This window comes from Saccopteryx bilineata, chromosome 1 (assembly GCF_036850765.1).
Source record: "Saccopteryx bilineata isolate mSacBil1 chromosome 1, mSacBil1_pri_phased_curated, whole genome shotgun sequence".
NCBI classification, from domain to species: Eukaryota; Metazoa; Chordata; class Mammalia; order Chiroptera; family Emballonuridae; genus Saccopteryx; species Saccopteryx bilineata.
The window spans coordinates 98830803-98853407 of NC_089490.1; the positions used below are offsets into that span (position 1 = coordinate 98830803).

The 22605-nt window shown below is 37.2% G+C and overlaps 1 protein-coding gene across 1 annotated transcript in view; it reads left to right on the forward strand.

Moving 5' to 3' along the window:
- The window catches only part of CFAP54 (cilia and flagella associated protein 54), a 317030-nt gene that overhangs the window by 204542 nt on the left and 89883 nt on the right, over window positions 1-22605 (forward strand). The window contains exons 50-57 of the mRNA XM_066262086.1: window positions 926-1009; window positions 2835-3000; window positions 9006-9111; window positions 11919-12066; window positions 13283-13440; window positions 13612-13791; window positions 13900-14026; window positions 21793-21948. Of these exons, the coding sequence (XP_066118183.1) occupies window positions 926-1009; window positions 2835-3000; window positions 9006-9111; window positions 11919-12066; window positions 13283-13440; window positions 13612-13791; window positions 13900-14026; window positions 21793-21948 (1125 nt within the window). The remainder of the gene's footprint in view (window positions 1-925; window positions 1010-2834; window positions 3001-9005; window positions 9112-11918; window positions 12067-13282; window positions 13441-13611; window positions 13792-13899; window positions 14027-21792; window positions 21949-22605) is intronic.

Sequence of the window (22605 nt, forward strand, 5' to 3'; positions counted from 1 at the left end):
TGAGGCAAACGCGGGTCAGACTCCTCTGGGCTAATACTCCTCTCATATTGATGCTCGTTACGGGTTCTTCCATACCAAGCGCCAGGCAATTGCTTTCCATCTTTGTATTTCACTTTCTTCCTCAAGGGAGAAGACCCAGTCCCAGATCTTTCTGCAGGGTCATCCCCAATGCTCAAACCCTCCCTTACACTCCGTGCACCCCTAGCTCCAGAGCCTCCTAATGTAGGAGAAGAGCAGGTAGGAGGAATAAGGAAGTCTAGTGTATTCAGTCCCATGTTTTTCTAGATGTCCTCTTTCTATTTGACAGAGTTTCCTTATGTGAATAATTTTTGCAGTAATTCCCAGTCAAATAATACCGTATGTTTTTTTCTCTCTTTTGTAGTCTATAAGCCAGGTTTATCAAAGCAGAAAATGTCTGTGAGCTAAATTCTCTCAATTCTCCCTGGCTCAGAATAAGGGCCAGCTTTGGATTGTGGGTGGGAATTCTGAGACATTTGGTTTGTCAGTTGTGCTGTTCCAAATGGTATCACTCTCTGGTCTTAAAGCTTGTACAAATTAGTAGAACTGATGCTTCCAAGAAGATCTTATTGAAATATTATAAATATCTGGAAGATCCCAAATGCTTTAAGGACCTTAAGGGGTTCTGGAATTCCGGGGAGGAACCAGCAGCCTATCTCTTGAATAACATCACTAAGCATCTGAATGATCCTTTCGGAATTGTCTGAGTTGTATAAATTAGCCTCAGTCTTCTAATGTATGATGTTTAGAGACTATTTGATACAGTAGTGTATTTCTAATTATCACTGTGAGTTTTTAGCTTTAAATTTATGGGCAGTTTCCCAATTAATGATGAGTTTTATAAAGTAGAATTAATTTTTAAACTAACCACAGATACCCTTGGTTCTTTCAAAATTTTGTCTTATAGAGCTGTGTTTAAAGGATGATGGAGGCTCACTTACTCATCTTAGAAAAGGGAAAAATGATTTACCTCTTAACACAATAAAGGCAAGTTTAAAAATGTTTTCAAATCTTAACAAATTAATTACCAGGATGCCTTCTATTGGCCATGGACAGGCCCATTTTCTGGGCTGTGCTTGCTGTGAGGAGACCAGATAGCTTTTCTTGCATAAACATGGGTTCAGGTGAGTTGGAGTCTATTCTTCATGAGAGAAGTCAGAAACTTGAGGTGTCAGACTTTGACTATACAACCCAATTAGGTGCTGTAGAATATATGGTCCTCTATTTGATAGGATTTGAGATTTCTATACCGTTTCTCATTTTCTAATAATAGTGATGACAACATCAACAAAAACAGCTACCATTTATTTAATTCTTACCATGTGACAGGCACTTCGCATGATTATTTTCACAGCTCAATGATGTAGGTATTAATCATTTTTGAACTATGTTGTGCTGAACCGTGAGAAAATCGAGGCTTAGACAGAAATTCACTAACGTTGTGGGACTCATAAAATATAGATCATGTTCTTAACCATCCTACAAATTGGCCTACAACTTATATAATATTTACTGCTCTGTACAAATGAGATTTTAGAGGCCTGTTCCTTGAAAGATTGGTTGATCCCTTTCTATTTTGCCATGTCAGGTTGCTATTTTCTATTGATTGCTCACTGTAAAATCTCATTATCTTTACATTACCAGCTAGGTGACGAGAGTTTAACTTGAAATGCAGTCGATCCTTGCTATTCACAGATTCAGTCTTTGCCAATTTCCCAATAGTAAAATTTATTTGCAACCCCAAATCAATATTTATGGCTCTTTTGTGGTCATTTGTGGACATGAGCAGAGCGTAGAAAACTGCGATCTGCCCGGCACACGCATTCCCAGCTGGGTCGGACAAGGCAGTGCTCTGAGTTCTTGTTTTCATTCTCACACTATAAACAAGTGTCCTTTTCATGGTCTATTTATTGCCACAGTTTTTGAATTTTTGTCTTTTTGGTTGTTGATTTCATATTTAAAATGACCTACAACTCTAGTGCTAAAGTGCTGTTTACTGTTTCTAAGTGCAAGAGGACTGTGACATGCCTTATAGAGAAAATAGGTGTGTTATGTTTCAATCAGGCCTGAGCTATAGAGCTATTGGCTGTGAATTCAAGGTTAATGAATCTATAATATATATTAAATAATGTGTCATTGCACACAAACACACATTGAACAAGGTTACATATTGATCAGTTGACTATCTCTGTATCTCCCCTAGGAATGGTGGTTCAGCATTTGCTAATTCCATGCTTGTGCAACAACTTTATTGAATGTAATTGCTGTAAACAAGCATGCATGAGCCTTGGCTGTGCGTGCAATAGAGGGTAACTGCTGTACATGCTTCCTCTCACCCTCACCTTCCTTCTCTATTCCATTTTTGCTATTCACTGATGAGTATGCATCTATTTGTTGTTATTTTTCAGTTTTCTTTTTAAATTTTTAAAAGTGAGATGAGGGGAGATAGTGTGACAGCCTCTTACATGCGGCCAGACTGGGATCACCCTGGAAACCCCCCCTCTGGAACTGATGCTCGAATCAACCAAGCTATCCTCAATGCCTGGGGCTGATGCTCAAACCATTCGAGCCACTGGCTGCAGGAGAGGAAGAGAGAGAAGGGGGAGAGCGAGGGGGGAGAAGAAGATGGTCACTTCTCATTTGTGCCTTAACCAGGGATTGAACCCAGGAGGACCACACACTGGGCCAATACTCTATGCATTGGGCTAACCACTCAGGGCTACTTTTCAGTTAAGAAAAATTGATGAATAAGAACAAGGCATTATTTGTATTATTTCTGAACTTACGTGATTGTATGGTCTTTGTTTTTCAGTCAGTTTTACTGGCAGAAGCTGAACACAAGCTGAACTCCCTTGTGTCAGAAGTGGAGTATCCAGGCCACAGGAACCTCTGTCAGTGCTCTGTGGGCCAGTTGGAGATCATGGTGCAGGCCAGGCTGCAGCTGGCGGCCATCGCCCTGCAGAGACACCGGGCGGCGTACAGGTGCGTCTATGCACAGAAGAGATTCTTCCTCACCCTAATTTGTTAAATATCCCTATGTGGTATAAATACCCAGGTTAATAGAGCCTACTTACTTTTATTATTCAAGGGAGTTTTAAAACATAATTATTCTTAAAACTACAGGTCAAGAAATTTTTTTTAATCTCCTTTACTTCATTATACTGAAATTTCAGGGATTAAACTCTCTACATTAGATTCAGAATCTGGAGTTCATTTTTCAATGGTCATTCTCTTCAAAATGGAGAAGCCCACTTGCAGCTTTTGCAGAGGGGCAATCAGTTCAGCAGAAACCCCCTTTTGCTTTGATTGGAAACCTGGAATCATCTCATCAGTGTGAGCCTTGACTGAAGGGCTTTCCATGATTAACCACATCTAAATTTGATTTTATGCTAGAGACAGTATAGGTTCTTAGAAATTAACAATCTTTGTGGTTCCTAAGCAGTGATGAAAATCCATAAAGTCTGTTTGGAGAGGTCATTCTCCAAGTGTGGTCTGCAGATCTCTAGGGATGTCCCTGAGAACTTTTCAGGGTCTCTAAAACTATTTTATCATAAAACCAAGATGTCATTTGCCTTCTTGTATTGGCATTTGCATTGATGCTACAAAAGCTACATTGGTAAAACTTGTGGGAGCTCACTGTGAATCAAAACAGTTATTCAAACTTTAGTATTTGATAGGAATTTTATTGAAAATGAGCAAAATGGACCTGCCACTTCTAGGAAAATGACTTATAGTATTTGTAACCAATCATACATCTAACCTTTTATGGTAAAGCTAGAATTTTGGAAAATTTGTATTTGTCATTGTGAGCTTGACAGTTTTCTAATGCTTAGATTTTTCTGATGAGATTTTTTAAAAATTGTGTAATAAAATGTTTCAACATTAAGAAGATTTTCATAATTCAGGGAGATAGTATTTTGATGTTGCAAAATCCTGGTTAGCAAGATTGACTAGTGATTTTCAACCTTTTTTTAATCTCATGAAACACATAAACTAATTACTAAAATTCTGGAGCACACCAAAAATATATATTATATTTTTTGCCAACTTGACAAAAAATAGGTATAATTTTGATCAACTTACCAAAAAAATAAAAAATAAAAATAGTAAATACCTACCCCTTTTGCTCCAAAGTGAGTTTTTAATAAATCAAGTGCCTATACTTGTATATAAGGATTTCTGGTACCAAGAATTAACCAATCAAATGCAACCTTATTATGAGATGTGACCAATAAGATTTAATTCTATTTAAAAGACCTATATATTTATGGTTCAAGACAGGGCATTTACACTGGATGGTTATTGAATTGGCTGCTGTCAGTATAAGGGAAGAGAGGTCAGTGCCCCTGACTAAATAGTCAGGTATTGCATGTTTTAACAATTCTTGTGGCATACCGGTAGAAATTCACTAAGATAGACCAATAGGTTTCAAGGTAAGGGAGTAGGAAAAGTTTGTCATTGCACAGACTGTTAAGGAACTATCACTTGTCACATTTTGGTGTAGTATTAAAGAACAATATTCACAATTATTTGAAGAAGCTATTAAAATACTCCTCCTATTTCCAACAACTATCTTTGTGAGGCCTAGTCTTTTTCATCTACTTCAGCCAAAACGATATGTCACAATAGACAATGTAGAAGCAGATATGAGAGTCTTCTGTTAAGCAGATTTTCTCTTAAGCCATACATTAAAGAGATTTGCAAAAATAATGGCTTTCTTTTCACTAATTTTCTTGATGTTTTGGAAAAGATAGTATTTAAAACAAAATTTAAAGGTATTCTATTAGTATATAGTGGGTTTATAATAAATACTGTGCAGTTAAGAATTTCTCAGTTTATGGCTCTGGCCAGTGGTTCAATGGATAGAGAGCCAGCCTGGGCATCGAGGTCACGACTTTGACCCCTGGTCAGAGCACATAATGAGAAGCAACCAATGAGTGCACAACTATATGGAACAACTAAATGGAATAATGAGTTGAAGCTTCTGTCTGTCTGCCTGTCTCTTTTTCCTTCCATCTTTTCTCTCTCAAATCAATGAAAAAATTAAAGAAAATGTCTCAGCTTATATTCTAATATGATAAATATTCATGGAGCTCTTTGGGGATCTCAAGAATTTTTAAAGATTTAAGTGAGTGCTGAGATAAAGAAAGCTTGAGAACTGCTGTTATTATATTGTCACATTTATGACTGTCTTTAAGAATATAGTGGTAACTGATTGATGGTCAAACAGGCTTAGCATAATAATACACCATTTTCTTCATTGAAGTGTGAAGAGAGGAGGAACTTTTACTATATGATTTTATACAGAAAATAAATGATGTGAACATACCTAGATATGAATATTTAAATATTTATGACAGCAAAATATATGACTATATAATTTCCTATAGAATAGAAAAGATAGAGCTCTTTTCTCCAACAGTGTCCCACACAGCAACAGCAGTCCTAGAATTTTTTTTTTTTAATTTTGTCACATACCTTTATTCTTTTCCCAGCTCTCTGCAGCATGTCTTACTCCCTTTTGGTAGGGAGGATATGAGTGATTTTTTTTTTTGGAAGAAGGAAACTAGAAGCTAAAAATTACAAAGTGGCCACAGAAAGGAGTGTTACAAAAGAAGTTTAATTTGAAGACCAGATAGACATATGCAAATAATGTGCCAGTGTATCAGAATCACTCCTATTTTAAATACATGAACCTGGCCCTTAGGACAAAACCTGCAAGACTTTGAGGTTATTGCCTTTTCGCAGCAGAGTTGTCATTTGGGGGAGCCTACTGTCAAGATGAATGAGTTTCTCTTGGGTGAACTTGACCCCCCATGAGCTTCTGTTTGGGAGCTGCTGAAAGTGTTGGACAGTCTCTTTCCCAAATGATGGCTAGCTTGACATTTCATGATACTTCTAATAAAATTATGTGTCAAGGAAATTGAAAGGCACATTCCCTTGGGTGACAGGTAAAGTGAGCCGCATGGGTTTTAGGAGAACAAACTGACCATTTCTGTCATGAATATTAATTAGAAAAATGGGATCAAAGTTATTCAAACTATATTTCTACTTCTTTTAGGGCTGCCTCTATCAGAATCCTGTTTTTTTTAAAAAAATAAATATTCCTTTGTATTCTCCTTTCTATTTAATTTATTGTCTAAATGAGATAACATCTGAGCCTTTTATGTCAGCATGAAACTTCCTTCCTTTGGGATTTTGGACTGTTTATAGTGGGTAATCCTTCCACACTTTGTCTGTCAAGTGCAGAGGAGAAACTAGGAATTTTCCATTTCACAACTAAGTAGTACCAGTTGGATTAGTATCTTCTAATACCAGGTGGATTCGTACAAACTACTATGTTTCTGTTTTATTCATTAAGTTTGGGGTTAGCAAGATTCCAAACCTCATACCTCATTTCTCTTGAAATCAAAATCAAAATCTTCAGAATCAAAATAATGCTATGAGCACCACTACCCCTCCCCCCGGGTCCTCTAATGGCTTTCCTGCGCTAGCCTCTGGAGCTGCCCAGTGAACAAGGTGCCACGGAGACACCTGTGTGTCCTCTAATGGCTTTCCTGCGCTAGCCTCTGGAGCTACCCAGTGAACAAGGTGCCACGGAAACACCTGTGTGTCCTCATGGAGGAAGAGTCTTGGGGAAAGGAATTTTCACATCTTTATACGTAATGAATCAGTGTTACATTTTTTCTTTTTGTTTTCTTGTTGGTTTAGCTTTACTAGAAGTAAAAACCTATTAGTTCATATAATCAGGAACAATGCCTTAGTCTACAAATATCTCTACCATTTTAATGACCCAGTAGAATCTTGGGATTTTAAAATTCAATAATTGCACAGAGTTTTTCATTCTGGTTAACAACTTAGAAAAAAATCAATTTTGTTTCTTCTCTGCATTCCTCCTGGCTGACTCAATATACTAATAAAGATAACAGCTAGCATGCACCGAGTGCCAGCTGTTCGCCGCGCACTCCTGTTCTCTAAGCACATCCCACCCTCACTAGAATGTCAGTTCCATGAAGCCTGGGACTGTAACTATAGACCTGAGGTTTGTTCCTGGCCTATAGCAGGGGCTCTCTCTCTCTCTCTCTCTCTCTCACACACACACACACACACACACACACACACACACATTTTAAGAAATTGAAGAATAAATATCTCATTGAATCCTTGAAATAATCCCATTTTATACGTGAGAAACCTACAAACAGAGCCAATACCTTCTCCCACACTGACAAAGCAGATCATATACTTAGGCCAGTAACTGACCTAAATGAGGAGGTGTGCTGACCACAATCCAGGGACACGGGAGGCCTCTGGAACATGTATGAGGGGAAGTATCGTGATCTGATTTACATTTTGATGGGATTGCTCTTGCTGCTATCTGGAGACTGGGACTGCAGGGGCAAGAGCCACAGTGGGAAGGCTGGTCAGGAAGCTCCTATAGTTATCCAGCCCAGACATGATGATGGATCGGACAGAGGCTTTAGCATTGGAGGAGGTGAGGTGAGGAGCTGCTGGCTGATATCCATATTTAAAAGTTGAAGCTAACAGAACTTGTTGGTGGATTAAACATCAAGGGTGAGTTGAAGAGGAAGTAGCGGTGATTCTGGGTTCTGCCTGTGGGATGGAGGACAGGGAAAAGGACAAAGTTTGGCAGAGTTGTTGGGAGCAACAGGAGCAGCGTTTAACCTATCAATTTTCCTAAGGCTGCCATAACAAAGTATCAAAAACTGGGTGACTTAAAACAATAGAATTTTATTGTTTCACAGTTCTGGAGGCTGGAAGTCCAAAATCAAGGTGTCAGCAGGGCTGTGCTCTTTCTGAAAGCTCTAAATGGGGAGAGTCCACCTTGCTTTTTCAAGTTTCTGGTGTTTGCTGACAATCCTTGGCATTCCTTGGCTTATAGATGCATAACTCCAGTCACATGGTCATCTTCTCCCTGTGTCTTCACATCATCTGCCTTCTGTGGATGTTTGGTTGCTCTGTCCAAATATTCCCTTGTTGTAGGTACACTAGGAATACAATCAAATTGGGGCAGGGTCTACACCAGTGATCTCATTTTAACTTGATTTATTCAGTTAACTATTCTGAGGTACTAAGGTTTAGGATGTTGGTGGGACACAATTCAACCTGTAACACCTGGTAAATGTGGTCATCTAACTATTCAAGAGGAAACATCAAACGGGGAGTTAGAAACAGATGGGTATATTGTCCATTTGGCTTTCACCTGATCTTTCCATGTTGTAAATAACACTATGATAAGCATTTTCAGGTACGTAGATTGTTCTGTAATTCAAATTTTGTTTTGGGATAGATTTTCAAAAAAGAAGCCTTTTATTCAAAAAAGAAGCTATCTATTTAAATATTTTGAAAAAGTATGATGTCAATATAAATTTATTATTCCATGGGGGAGGAGGATGTAGTGATCTAAAGTGCAGAAAATTTTATGTGTAGAGCAACAGGAAATAAGAAGAATTCCTATTTCCTGATTCTGTTTTCTTAATTTAGTACATTTCCCTTCTGGCTAGACATTGATTCAGCAGTAATTTTGCTTAAGAATTTCTGAGTATATAGTGTTAAGTAACAATACTATAACCTCAGGGAGCTGGAGAACCACATTCTGATTCATATAAAATGCACATGTACTTATTTTGTTAGTGATGTTGTCAGTAAATTTTGTTTTAAATTGTGGAAACTTTATTTATTCTTGTGTTTACATGCTTTTATTTAAAAATATTTTTCAGGTTCTATTATGTCAACAGGGAATATGACAGATTAGGTGTAGAGCAACTAACAGGCAATTAAATAATGTGATAAATGCCACCATAGAGTTTAGACCAGGGTACTATTAGAGCACATAGAAGAGGCACTTAACAATTTTGGATTGGATAGGGGAGTGGAAGGTTTTTCAGAGGAAGAACCTTAGAAAATAATGTAGAAATGCCACAAGTGTAATACTGATTATATTTAAAATGTATTCTTTATTATAGTGCTGCAATAGTATTTTCCATACTTAAACTTCTCCAGGACTCAAAACTTTTTAAAAAGAAGGTGGTAGAAGATGACACAGTGAGTTCCCTCTCTCAAGGAGCTTCTGTATGTATGAATTTAATATTCACCCTCATAATAACTGTTGGCGTGCTAGAAAATTGTCCAATTAATTAGGTGGATGAAACAAAGGAGTACAGTAGTAAAAACATTGAATTCAGAGTATAAAGATATGTGCATAAGCCCTGTTTATGCTCTTAATTAACTGGTATAACTTGGGCAAGTCCCTTAAATGTTTAAAAAAATTTTTTTTTGTGAGAGAGAGAGAGAGGAAGGGAGAGAGATGAGAAGCATCAACTCGTAGTTGTGTCACTTTAGTTGTTCATTGATTGCTTCTCATACATGCCTTGACCAGGGGGCTTCAGCAGAGCCAGTGACCCCTTGCTCAAGCCAACAAACTTGGGCTCAAGCCAGTGACCTTGGGCTTCAAGCCAGTGACCTTTGGGCTCCAGCCAATGACTATGGGATCATGTCAATAATCCCTAGCTCAATCCAGTGACCCTGTGCTCAAGCTGATGAGCCATGCTTAAGCTGGATGAGCCCACATTCAAGCCAACGACCTTGGGGTTTTGAACCTGGACCTCAGTGTCCCAGGACAATGCTCTATCTACTGCACCACCACCAGTCAGGCAAAAAAAAAAATTTAAATTTATATCTCATTTGTGAGCTGAAGGAATTGAATGTAATAATCATTAAAATCCCACCACATGTATCTATATAGAATTCTAGATCTGATATCACTAACAAATGAAGTGTTTTGCTTTATTTTGCTCTTCATTTCACTTTTTAATTATTACTTCAGCATTACCAGTGTGACACCTGTGCTGTTTCCTACTTTGGGTTTCTCAGAGTTATATTCTTCCACATTTAAGCTCATGAACTATTTGACAAGTGGCATTGCAAATTATTTGAAATTTAATTGGATTTTTGATATGATCACATAATTTAATAATATAGCATGGGCTTAAACATCAAGATTTATCACATAGAATCTTTGCTCATTATTTTAAACTTTGCTAATAAAATTGTTAATATTTACTGTCATTACAAATAAGTAAAACTGAGAGTTTTAAATAGACTCATTTCTTACCAAATTAAAAGTAAGCAAAGTTATAAAAAGCAATCTAATTCTGAAAATTGACCTAGAAGGATGGTTGTTAATTGGAGGCCATTTTGTGTCCCCAGGAGACATTTTGGTTGTCACAGATAGAGGGGGTGCTACTGCCATAAAGTGCATAGAGGTCAGTAATATTGCTCAGCATTCTATAAGGTGCTGGATTCTTTCCTACAACAGTTATCTGCCACACAATGTCAGTAGTGTCAAGAGTGAGAAACCCTGAATGAGATTGTGATTGGCTTTTTAATAGTAACAGGAAATATAGGCACTGAGAGATTAAGGTATGTGCAGATGGGCATTTTTGTGTGTGTTGCTAATCTAAATATTAGACTCCTCTATTACTTGTGCCCCTTGTAGTCATCATCTGTCTCCAGCCGTCGGTTCACTTCTGACTATGTGTTCAGGAACAGCTCTCCCTCATCTCCTGGGCTTCTCACCTGTCTGTCCCGTTTCCAGCTCCCTTCCAACCCATAAGCTGCTCCTGGATAGCAGGTGTTGCTATTTGGCGAGATGATGCAAAGCAGGAAATTCCTAGAATAAATGGGTGTTGGTCTAAGTGACTGTGAAGTTACCAAGTGTTTAAATAAGATTGATTCTACCACCACGTCCTGGAAAGAGCTCTCTTTGCACCTCCCTTCTAGTAACTCTGGACAATGGCCACCTTTGTAAAGTGAAATGATAAAGATGGTAGATCAGTTATAATTCATGTTTGGGATGTGAGCGGAATACAGCAATGTAACATGAGGAATTAAGACTGTGGGCTCTCAATTCAGAAAAACACGTTTGAATCCCACCTTTGCCAAAATACGATGAAGCTTACACAAATAATCTTTCTACGTCTCAGTTCTCTCATTGGTAAAACAGAAATAATAATAACCCCTCTTGGGCTTGTCAAGAGAATTTAATGAAATAATGTGTATAAAGCATGTAGCACAGTGATCAGCATCTGATCAGCATTTAATAAATATTAGCCAGTATTATTTTATTCAGTCTTTCAGATGGTGTCTACAATATTTGGGGGAACATAGAAACTGCTGATAATATAATTTACAATGAAAAATTCAGACTGCCAAACTATTTTTCAATTTTGATACCCAGACTGAAAAAGAAAGGCTAAAAAGCAGTATACCAGAATGTTTGTTTTTTCCTTTTCCAAGTGAAAGGAGGGGAGATAGAGAGACAGGCTCCTGCATGCATCCTGACCAGGATCCACCTGGCAACCCTGTTGGGACTGATTCTCTGCCCATCTAGGGCCATACTTGCAACGGAGCTATTTCTAACACCTGAGGCAGAGGATCCATGGAGTCATCCTTAGCACCTGAGGCCAACTAGCTCGATCCAACTGAGCTGTGGCTGTCTGTGAGAGGGGAAGAGAGAGAGAAGGAAAAAGTGGGGGGGAGAGGAGGAGAAGCAGATGGGTGCTTCTCCTGTGTGCCCTGACTGGGAGTCGAACCCAGGACATTCACACACATAGCTGACACTCTACCACTGAGCCAACCAGCTCGGACCTATACCAAAATGTTAATAGAGAATCATGGGATTATGGGTGCTTTTATTTGTTTATTTTTTGTATGTACTTTTTATGTTTTATGGAATGTGCAAGAATAACTTCTGAAATTAAAAATTTAATACTCTAAATGATATTGGATGCTTCTTCCAATTCATACTATATTTAGCATTAGGCTAGAATTTTGACATTAGTAAATGTGAAGATAACCATAATTTTAATTTTGTGCAGGCCACTGAACATAAAGATGATAATGAATTTTTAGATCCTATTTCCCTAAATTCTCGAGAATATTTCAATATTCATCTGTGGTTGAGGTGCTGCCTAGCACTGGTGACTGCATTTGTTGCACAGATCCATGGCATTGGAATTGTGAAAGGTACACACATTCTATATTCTTTTTTGTGTGTATGACAGAGATGGAGAGAGAGAGACAGAGAACGGGACAGATAGGGACAGACAGGAAGGGAGAGAGATGAGAAGCATCAATTCTTCATTATGGCACCTTAGTTGTTCATTGATTGCTTTCTCATATGTGCCTTGATTGGGGGGAGGGGTTACAGCAGAGCGAGTGACCCCTTGCATAAGCCAGCAACCTTTGGGCTCAAGCCAGTGACCATGGGATCATGTCTATGATTCCACGTTCAAGCCAGCAACCCCACACTCAAGCTGGTGAGCCCGTGCTCAAGCCAGATGAGCCTGCACTCAATCCAGTGACCTTGGGGTTTCAAACTTGGATCCCCCACCTGCCAGTCTAACACTCTATTTACTGTGCCACTGCCAGTCAGGCTCTATATTCTTAATCAAAGTTTTTATAAAAAATGATTTTATGTAGGTAACAGAGGTATTATTGGGATGTATTTTATTATAATATTAACATTTTTATTACTCTCTATCTTAATTTGTTTCCAGAATAAAAAATTCAGGTTATTAAATAAGAATAATTATTTTTAGGAGTCTCTTAAATCACTGAAAACGGCGTGTGTGCTACTGACATATGCAAAGCAGGCAAGGAGAGTTCATACTAACACGCCCTGATCTTCCTGTCACCCAGGGAGGCAGCATAGGGTGAGAGGTCCAGAGCCTGGATTCTGGAGCCAGCTGCCTTGGGTTCAAATGTTCATATTGCCACTTCCTTGCTATGTGATCTTGGCCACGTCTCTTAATCCCCCCTTGCCTAATTTCCTCTGTAAAATGGAGATAAGTATACTTGTTTCATAGGATTACTGTTAAAATTAAATGGGTTTAAATTGGTAAAGTTCTTAGATCACAGGTTGGCAGTATGTTTTCTGATAGTGATTAGTAATTAGCTATTTATAAACCTATTTATCCACTTATCTCTATCAGTCTCTCAAAATAAGTTATTTCATGCAAAATTATTATTACTTTTGTAATATTTGGATACCCTAAAGTACTTTCTTGAAATTACAATACATTTATTTTCAGTGTTTCATGTAGTCTTTTTCTTGTCTGTCTTTGTATTTTCCTGTTCTTCTATATTATACAATATTCCTGTGATGAATGTTGGCATATTATCCATATATATTTTCTCAATTTCTCAGTGAATTTTCAATAACTACATTTGTTTATTTTAGAAAATGATATGACAGATTATGTTAGCCTCATCAATGAAGCGTGTGTGGAGGCAGCAAGTGCTGGTGACAAGGAGCTACAGGCTGAATTCTTGATGCAAGCTGTAGTCATTGGTCTACAAGAAAAACATTTAAAAGCAGACATTGTAACAAACCTTCAGGTAGGAAGAAAACTTCATTCATGTTGATACTTACCCAAGGATTCAGTTTAGAACAAAAGGAGAGAATTTTAAATTCCCTTAGGTACCAAATGCATAACAGCCAATACCGCCAGCTCTTGTTTCAGTGAACTGCAAACACTATGATCAACAGGAATAATTTTATTTTAATAGGCCATAAAACATTTGCTTGAAGGAACCGAGTTTCTCTCTCCTCGATCTCATTTAACCCTGGTGAGGAGCTTGCTTTTGCTGGATGACTTAACTAAAGCAGAGAAATTCAAGGAAACTCCCTCTTCAAAAACAGAAAACTTAAATTTGTTGACTCAGTCTCACAACATTCTTATTGAACAGGTGAGATAGCTTGTGTGCCCACAAGATTTAGAAACTTATTTTTTTTGTTTTGTTTTTCTTATTCCAAACTACTTTAGCTGATTACTCATTACAGTGTTTCTTTGACAGATGCTAACTTTTGGAGAAACGATTGAATTTCCTTCATCAAACACTGACTCTGCAAGTCCATTACAACCTTTGAAAAATGTCTATCTTCCTCATGTCATGTTATTGGCCAAAACACAAATGAGAATTGGTAAGAACACTTAAATATATATTACACTCAAGACTTTGATGAAAAATTTTAAATTATTTTCCAGCATGCTATTATATGAGTACATTTTTACAGCACAATATTTATAAATATGCAGGCTCAGCTTATTCAACAAATAGTTCTTGATCATTTACCACAAGCCAGACTCTGTGTGAGGACCTGGGCAGCTATTTTGGGTTAAAACAGATGTCCTTCTTGCTCTTAGGGTGGGAGACAGAAATAAGTAAACAAGCTATGCAGGAGTGCATATTATATCATATAGCATATCATATTATAAATTTTAAAAAACTAAACTATCTATGTTTACAAAATATATCTGTAAAGCCAGTAGTCACGGCCATCATCACAGCCACCTGGCCCATGCAGGTACACATTGGATTCGGACAGTCGGTAAAGAAACAATGGAGTCAAGAACTGGTGGGCCATTAGCTTTAATCCTAGCTTGCACCTGGTGGGCAAGTAAAAACACACACTGGGCTCCAAAACCCACTCATTCAGTGCTCACAAAGCTATGAACTTATCCAAGTTTCCTAGAATCTAAGGTTTCTAGCTCACCAGCCTTATTCACCTCTGTTCTCCATCTCCTTCTCTCTGCACAAAATCTGCACAAACTGGCTTCTTCTTCAGCACTCCGCCATCTTGGCTGCTTCTCCTGGCCTTCTCCACATGGCCTTACTCTGCTCTCCTACAGAATAGGCTTCTCCTAGAACATAATCACTCTTTCCTTGGAACAACGTGATCTCTCTTCCTTTTAAAACCTTTTGGCATGAAAGCCCTCCCCCAACACACATTAATACAACCACACCCATTTCAAGCAAGAATGGCAACTGATATCATCACCTGGGCGACGGGGTTCCATATGGGCAATGTTTAACAAAGTAGCATAATATATTTTATCTTCCCAACAATAGCAAAATAAATATAAAATAAAATAAAATGTGTATTTCATAATAATTAGACAGGAAATGAGCTAGGATACAGAAAGCTAATATAGGATAATGAATTAAGTATATGTGTATAATTAGAAATTGTTAGTGCTATGAAAGATGTGGATAAGATCTGTTTATAAAGAATGCGGAAGAGGGGGCTGTCTATTTAAACAGTGATTGGGGAAGGCTTCTCTGCAGAGGTGGTATTTAAAATGAAACCTTGAATGTGAGTCACTAAGAATGCATTGTAGGGGCAGAGGGAGCAGTGAGTTGTAGGCTCTGAGGTCAGGATAAACAATGTGTTCTGGAACTGCAGGGATATAACCACACAATGCAAATGCAGGTTCGGCTGCCTGCTGCAACCAAAGTCAAAATCCTGCCAGGTGTGGGTGCAAAAAGGAAACAGAGAAAGGTGGACTCCTGTCTCAAAGACCACCTATTCTGCTTGATGGGGGGGGGGCTCCAGCTAAGCCAGTGACCCTTTGCTCAAGCCAGTGACCTTGGGCATCAAGCTAGTGACCTTGGGCTTCAAGCCAGCCAAGCCCGCAATTCTTAAAGGGAGAGGGAGGGATGGGCTTTTCTTCTATCCAATTGCCTTGCTAGCTTGTATGGCCAGTGGTCACAACCGTTGTGGCCATGCAGGTTCTCATTGAATTCAGGCAGATGGTAAAGAAACAGTGGAGCCAAAAAATGATGGGCCATTCCTTTATTAAAGTCTTGCACTGGCTGACAAGCAAACAGACAGGAAAAACACTTCCCTTTCATTCAGGGCTCCCAAAACCCTGATGCATTCTCCAGTTCCACAACCAGGAGAATCTTCTCTGGTTCCTCCTAGAATTAAAAGTACTACTAGTGACGTCAGAGAAATGGTGCTGTGAGGAGGGCTTCCGATACCTCTCCCCGAAATTTCAACAAATTCAACAAGTAGAGACAGAAAAACAATCCCAGGAGAATCTGAAATACACATACACCAAAGGTAACAAAACAAAACAAAACCACAAGTAAAAGCTCCAACAAAAACATAATAAAATCAAATTTAAACTGTGACAACAACAACAAAAAAAGGGATAGGACGAAGATTAACAGTAGCAAAGGAGGATGGAGTGCAGAAGCACTCATGAGATAGTGTACTACAATGAACATGGTAGGTACCCTTTCCATTAGTTAATGGTAACCACCCTTGAGAAAACCAGCACAGAAGCATATGATTTGAAAAAAGAAGTAACAGAGGAAAGAAGTATGGATTACAACCAAACAAAAACAAATGATAGAAAAACAAAAGAAAAGAATCAAACAAGATACAAAACTAACAGAAAGCAATATATAAAATGGCAATAGGAAACCCTCAAGTGTCAATAATTACACTAAATGTAAATGGATTGAACTCACCAATAAAAAGACACAGAGTAGCAGAATGGATTAAAAAAAGAAAATCCAACTGTATGCTGCCTACAAGAAACACATCTAAGCTACAAGGATAAAAAACAAACTCAAAGTGGAAGGCTGGAAAACAATACTCCAAGCAAATAACATCCAAAAAAACCGGTGAAGCAAAACTCATATCTAACAATGCTAACTACAAGACAGCAAAGGTAATCAGAGACAAAAACAGTCATTTCATAATGATTAAGGGGACATTGAATCAAAAAGACATAACACTTCTTAATATATATGCACCAAACCAAGGAGCATCAAAATATATAAGACTGACCAAAAAACAAAAACTGACAAAAATACAATCATACTTGAAAACTTCAATACACCACTTACAGCTCTTGATCGTTCATCCAAACAGATAATCAATAAAGAAATATTGGCCTTAAACGAAACACTAGAACAATTGGATATGATAGACATCTACAGGATATTTAATCCCAAAGTGCTACAGTACACATTTTTCTCTAGTGTACATAGAACATTCTCAAGAATTGACCATATGTTGGGCCACAAAAATAACATCAGCAAATTCAGAAAAATTGAAATTATACCAAGCATATTTTCTGATCATAAAGCTTTGAAACTAGAATTCAACTGCAAAAAAGAGGTAAACAAACTCACAAGAATGTGGAAACTAAACAACATACTTTTAAAAAATGAGTAGGTCAAAGAAATAAGCGCAGAGATCAAAATATACATACAGACAAACAAAAATAACAATACAACATATCAGAATCTCTGGGATACAGCAAAAGCAGTAATAAGAGTAAAGTTCATATCACTACAGGCCTATATGAACAAACAAGAGAGAGCCTAAGTAAACCACTTAACTTCACATCTTAAGGAACTAGAAAAAGAAGAACAAAGACAACCCAAAAGCAGCAGAATAAAGGAAATAATAAAAATCAGAGCAGAAATAAATGAAATAGAGAACAGGAAAACTATAAAAAAAATTAATAAAACAAGGAGCTGGTTCTTTGAAAAGATCAACAAAATTGACAAACCCTTGGCAAGACTCACCAAGGAAAAAAGAGAAAGGACTCATATTAACAAAATCCAAAATGAAAGAGGAGAAATCACCACAGATATCATATAATACAAAGAATTATTGTAGAATACTATGAAAAACTTTATGCCACCAAATTTAACAACCTAGAAGAAATGGATAAATTCCTAGAATAATACAATCTTCCTAGACTGAGTCATGAAGAATCAGAAAGCCTAAACAGACCAATAAGCAGGGAGGAAATAGAAACAACTATTAAAAACCTCCCCCCCCCAAAAAAAAAAAAGTCCAGGGCCAGATGCTATAATAGTAAATTCTATCAAACATTCAAAGAAGACTTGGTTTCTATTTTACTCAAAGTCTTCCAAAGAATTGAAGAAGAAGCAATACTTCCAAACACATTTTATGAGGCCAACATAAACCCTCATACCAAAACCTCATACCAAAGAACGGCACAAAAAAAGAAAACTACAGACCAATATCTCTAATGAATACAGATGCTAAAACACTAAACAAAATACTAGCAAATTGAATACAACAACACATTAAAAAAATAATACATCATGATCAAGTGGGATTCATCCCAGAATCACAAGGATGATTCAACATACATAAAACGGTTAACGTAATACACCATATCAACAAAACAAAGAACAAAATCCACATGATCTTATCAATAGATGCAGAAAAGGCATTCGATAAAATACAACTCAATTTTATGTTTAAAACACTCAACAAAATGGGTATAGAAGGAAAATATCTGAACATAATAAAGGCCATTTTTGATAAACCATCAGCTAACATAATATTAAATGGCATAAAACTGAGGACGTTCCCCCTTAAATCAGGAACAAGACAAGGTTGTCCACTCTCTCCACTTTTATTCAATGTAGTGCTGGAAGTTCTAGCCAGAGCAATCAGACAAGAAAAAGAAATAAAAGTCATTCATATTGGAAGAGAGGAAATAAAGGTTTCAGTTTTTGCAGATAATATGATCCTATACGTCGAAAACCCCAAAGACTTCACAAAAAGATTACTAAAAACAATAAACCAATGCAGTAAGATCACAGGATACAAAATTATATACAAAAGTCCATTGCCTTCCTATATGCAAACAATGAAACATCAGAAAATGAACTCAAAAAAATAATCTCCTTCATGGTTGCAACAACAACAACAACAACAAAATACCTAGGAATAAACGTAACAAAGAATGTAAAGGACCTATATAATGAAAATTACAAAGCATTATTAAGGGAAATCAAAAAAGATACAATGAGATGGAAGAATATTCCTTGTTCTTGGATAGGAAGAATAAATATAGTTAAAATGACCATATTACCCAAAGCAATATACAGATTCAATGCAATTCTCATCAAAATTCCAATGACACTTTTTAAAGAAATGGAACAAAAAAATCATGAAATTTATATGGAACTATAAAAACCCCCGAATAGCCAAAGCAATCCTAAGAAAAAAGAACGAAGCTGGGGGCATTACAATACCTGACTTCAAATTATATTATAGAGCCACAACAATCAAAACAGCATAGTATTGGCAGAAAAATAGACACTCAGACCAATGGAACAGAATAGAAAGCCCAGAAATAAAACCACATATATATGGTCAAATAATTTTTGATAAAGAGGCCAACAACACACAATGGAGAAAAGAAAGCCTCTTCAACAAATGGTGCTGGGAAAACTGGAAAGCTACATGCAAAAGAATGAAACTCGACTACAGTTTGTCCTAAAATTAATTCAAAATGGATCAAAGACCTAAATATAAGACCTGAAACAATAAAGTACATGGAAGAAAACGTAGGTAGTAAACTCATGGACCTTGGTTATAAAAAGCACTTTATGAATTTGACTCCAAAGGCAAGGGAAGTGAAGGCAAAGATAAATGAATGGGACCACATCAGACTAAGAAGTTTTTTCACAGACTTGTACCAAGTCTCTGTTCTAACCTGTATTTAACCATGCCTTTTTAGTTTATGGATTTCTGATGCTTTGACATCTGTTGCCTTGCTGACTAGGGAGAAATTTCCCCTCCCAGAATTAGCAGATTCCTAGAGATTAGCAAACCATTCTCCACTAAACATGCCTTTCATATGCAGACTAACCATTTCAGAGCCCACAACCAAAACCTTTATCAGCTTCTTTATTGTCCTTTGCTGGACTCTTACACTCTGGCCACTACTCCCCTTCCCTCATCACCCAGGGACAGCTATCAGACAACTAAGCAGAGCCCCCTGATTATTTAAACTAGTCAATCCTAAACCTGCTTAGTTCACTTACCCATTCCACCATTCCTTCCTATGAAAACCATAAAAAGTTTCTTGTCCACGCTTTCCCTTATCCCTCTGCCTCCTAACTAACCCTGGTGCTCCCCCACGTGGCCCTACATGGTGTGCTGAGCCCCTTCCTTTTGGGAACTGGAACAAACTATCTTTTCAATGGCAATCGTCTTCTGATCATCATCTCCATCTCCAGATATGAATTTTATTACTTGAGCTAAATTGCTTTACATCTATACTATTAAGTCTCCTTACTTAAGAATTTAGGCTGGCCTGGCTCTGACCACTAGAATTTTTTCCAACAATCTGATTGTAGGAGAGCTCTTTTTCTTTTAGTCCACAACTTGTTATATTACCAGTATATGTGATTTCTACAACAGCTTCAAGTACAGATTGTGCTAAAGTGTACAGATTTTGTTAAATCAGGTGTATTCTCTGCTTTCCTGCCTTAGTAAGCTAGAAGCTGAGTCACTTGCGCAGTAGCAACACTGGTGCAGTTTCCTGAACTCCCTTAAAGCAGAACAGTTTGCTTTCTGTTCTGTTAAACACAGACTTAAAAACAAAAACAAAAAACAGCTTTTCTGTCAAAAACAATGTCAATTTCTCAAGTTTTATTCCCAGAGTTGATGTTTATTGGAAAAAGGAGCACTTCAAGATGATGAAGCATAAAATCGGCTGACTTGGTGCTTTCTCGCCAGCTTGCCTTGTGGTGCTTGCATAGATGGTGTCACAAAGGTGGAGGCGCTCAAAAATGATTTTTTTCTTGTGAAAGCCTTTCAGAAAAAAAAAAAGTGTTTTGAGATTATTTTCATGAAACAAAAAATAAACATCATGGTTATTTATTATCCATGAATGATTTGTGCTTTCTTATTAGATTAAAAAAGGAAGTCAATTACTGACTTGATAATAAGAGTGGGAAATGGTGGTCCGAGTGGCGCTGGGGAGTGGGAAGACAACAGGGAGCGGGCCAGTCGCCGTCTGCCCTCAAAGTGCTATTATCTAGAGACACACAGAGAAAGAGAAAACAGTAATTTCTATACAGTTTTTCCTAATTTTAACAAAAATCTAGAAGACAATTTCAGTACTATGTTCATCATATGTTGGATAGTACTATATTATATCTGGTATTTCTAGCATATACAGTACATACGTTTAAGTGCCTTGATGACATGAAGATACTTGGCATTTTGTCTCATATTAATGAACAGTGTTATAGTATAATTTGAAACACTAGGAAACATAAAAATGCTACTTACTAGAGTGTGACCTTGGCAAGTTCCTTAAACCTCACGGTGCCACAGCTTACTCCTCTGCAACATGGCATCCAGATGGAGATAGAGTTAGAGTTGGGAGGATTACATGAGATAATGATGGGTAAGTCCTGAGGATGATGCCTGGCATATAGGAAGCACTCAATAAACCTCAGCTTTTAATCTTCTCTGTTCTCATTTTAATCTAGTGCTTAAGCACTCAGGAAATATTTTTTGAATAAATGTCTGCCTGTCTTTGAGGCCACACAGATGAAATCTAAAGCCTCTTCCATACAGCAAGCCTTCACTATGTTAAGAGATGATGGGACACACAGAAGTATAGCATGTGGCCCTTGTCCAGAAGGGTTTATTATCTAGCTGGGATGAGAAAGTGTGCATAGCAAGCGACCACTATAGAGCTGAATCTTTGCAAAATCACTGCCTATTAATACATGCAAGTTTTATTAGAAATAACATAAAACTTCATGGAACTTCCAGATGTTTCCCTACTATAACCTGATCTTGGGAACACAGAAGTTGTTCTGCAGAGCATCATAAACTTTTAGAACTGAAAGAGAGACTTGAGAGTGTATCTTTCCTTTTACAAATGAAAAAAAAAATGATTAAACAAAGTTTCAAAGGGTTATTGATATAGTTCAGGAAATATTTGGGTATTGAGTTTATAAATTTTTTTTGGATGCTAAAAACTAAAGACTACTAGGGATCTTGGTAGACGCTTTACTGTGAGAGAAGTCTAATAACTTGGAGGCTTATTATGAACACTATATATTTTATTGTTCCCTTCCTATCCAAATCTCTTTCTTTAGGACATACAGTGGCCAAACAAATATATTACACCAGTAAAAAGAAGGATTCTTCAAAGTGGCTACCTGCCCTTCAGCTTTTTGAGACAGCATTGAAGCTCTGTAGAATGTCGGCAACAGAAGAACATGAGGTGGAAGCCGAAATCCTTTTTCAGAAAGGTAAGCTGTATTTGGGGTGAGAACTATTATAAATTTTTGTGTTCTTTCCTATTAACAATAGGCTTTTTGAAAATTTTCTCAGTGAATATAAAAAATACAGATTTTTACAGAGGGCTTGGTGATGCATATACATTGGTACAAACTCAGTTTTAGATAAAGAGAACACTACGTATTTTAAGTTTATATCTAGAAATAAAAATGTACTCTTTAGTTTTTTTAAAAAAATTAATTTTAATGGGGTGACAATGATAAATCAGGGTACATATGTTCAGAGAAAACATCTCCAGGTTATTTTGACATTTGATTATGTTGCATACACATCACCCAAAGTCAAATTGTCTTCCGTCACCTTCTATCTGATTTTCTTTGTGCCCCTCCCCTCCCCCCTCCTAGTTTTGTGTTTTAATTACAGTTGCCCCTCCTTGGTTTCATGTTTGACTCAAAAATTAGGTGATAGGCACACAACACAATCAACAGTTCAAAAGCTATAGAAATGTTTACTTGAAATCTATGTACTCTTATTGATCAATGTCACCCCATTAAATTTAATTTGCTAAATAAAAATTTAAAAACTTTTAAATACAAAAATTAAATTAAATTACTCTAAAAAATGTCAGCTTTAGCCACTTAACTATAAATAATATTCTTTGAATAATC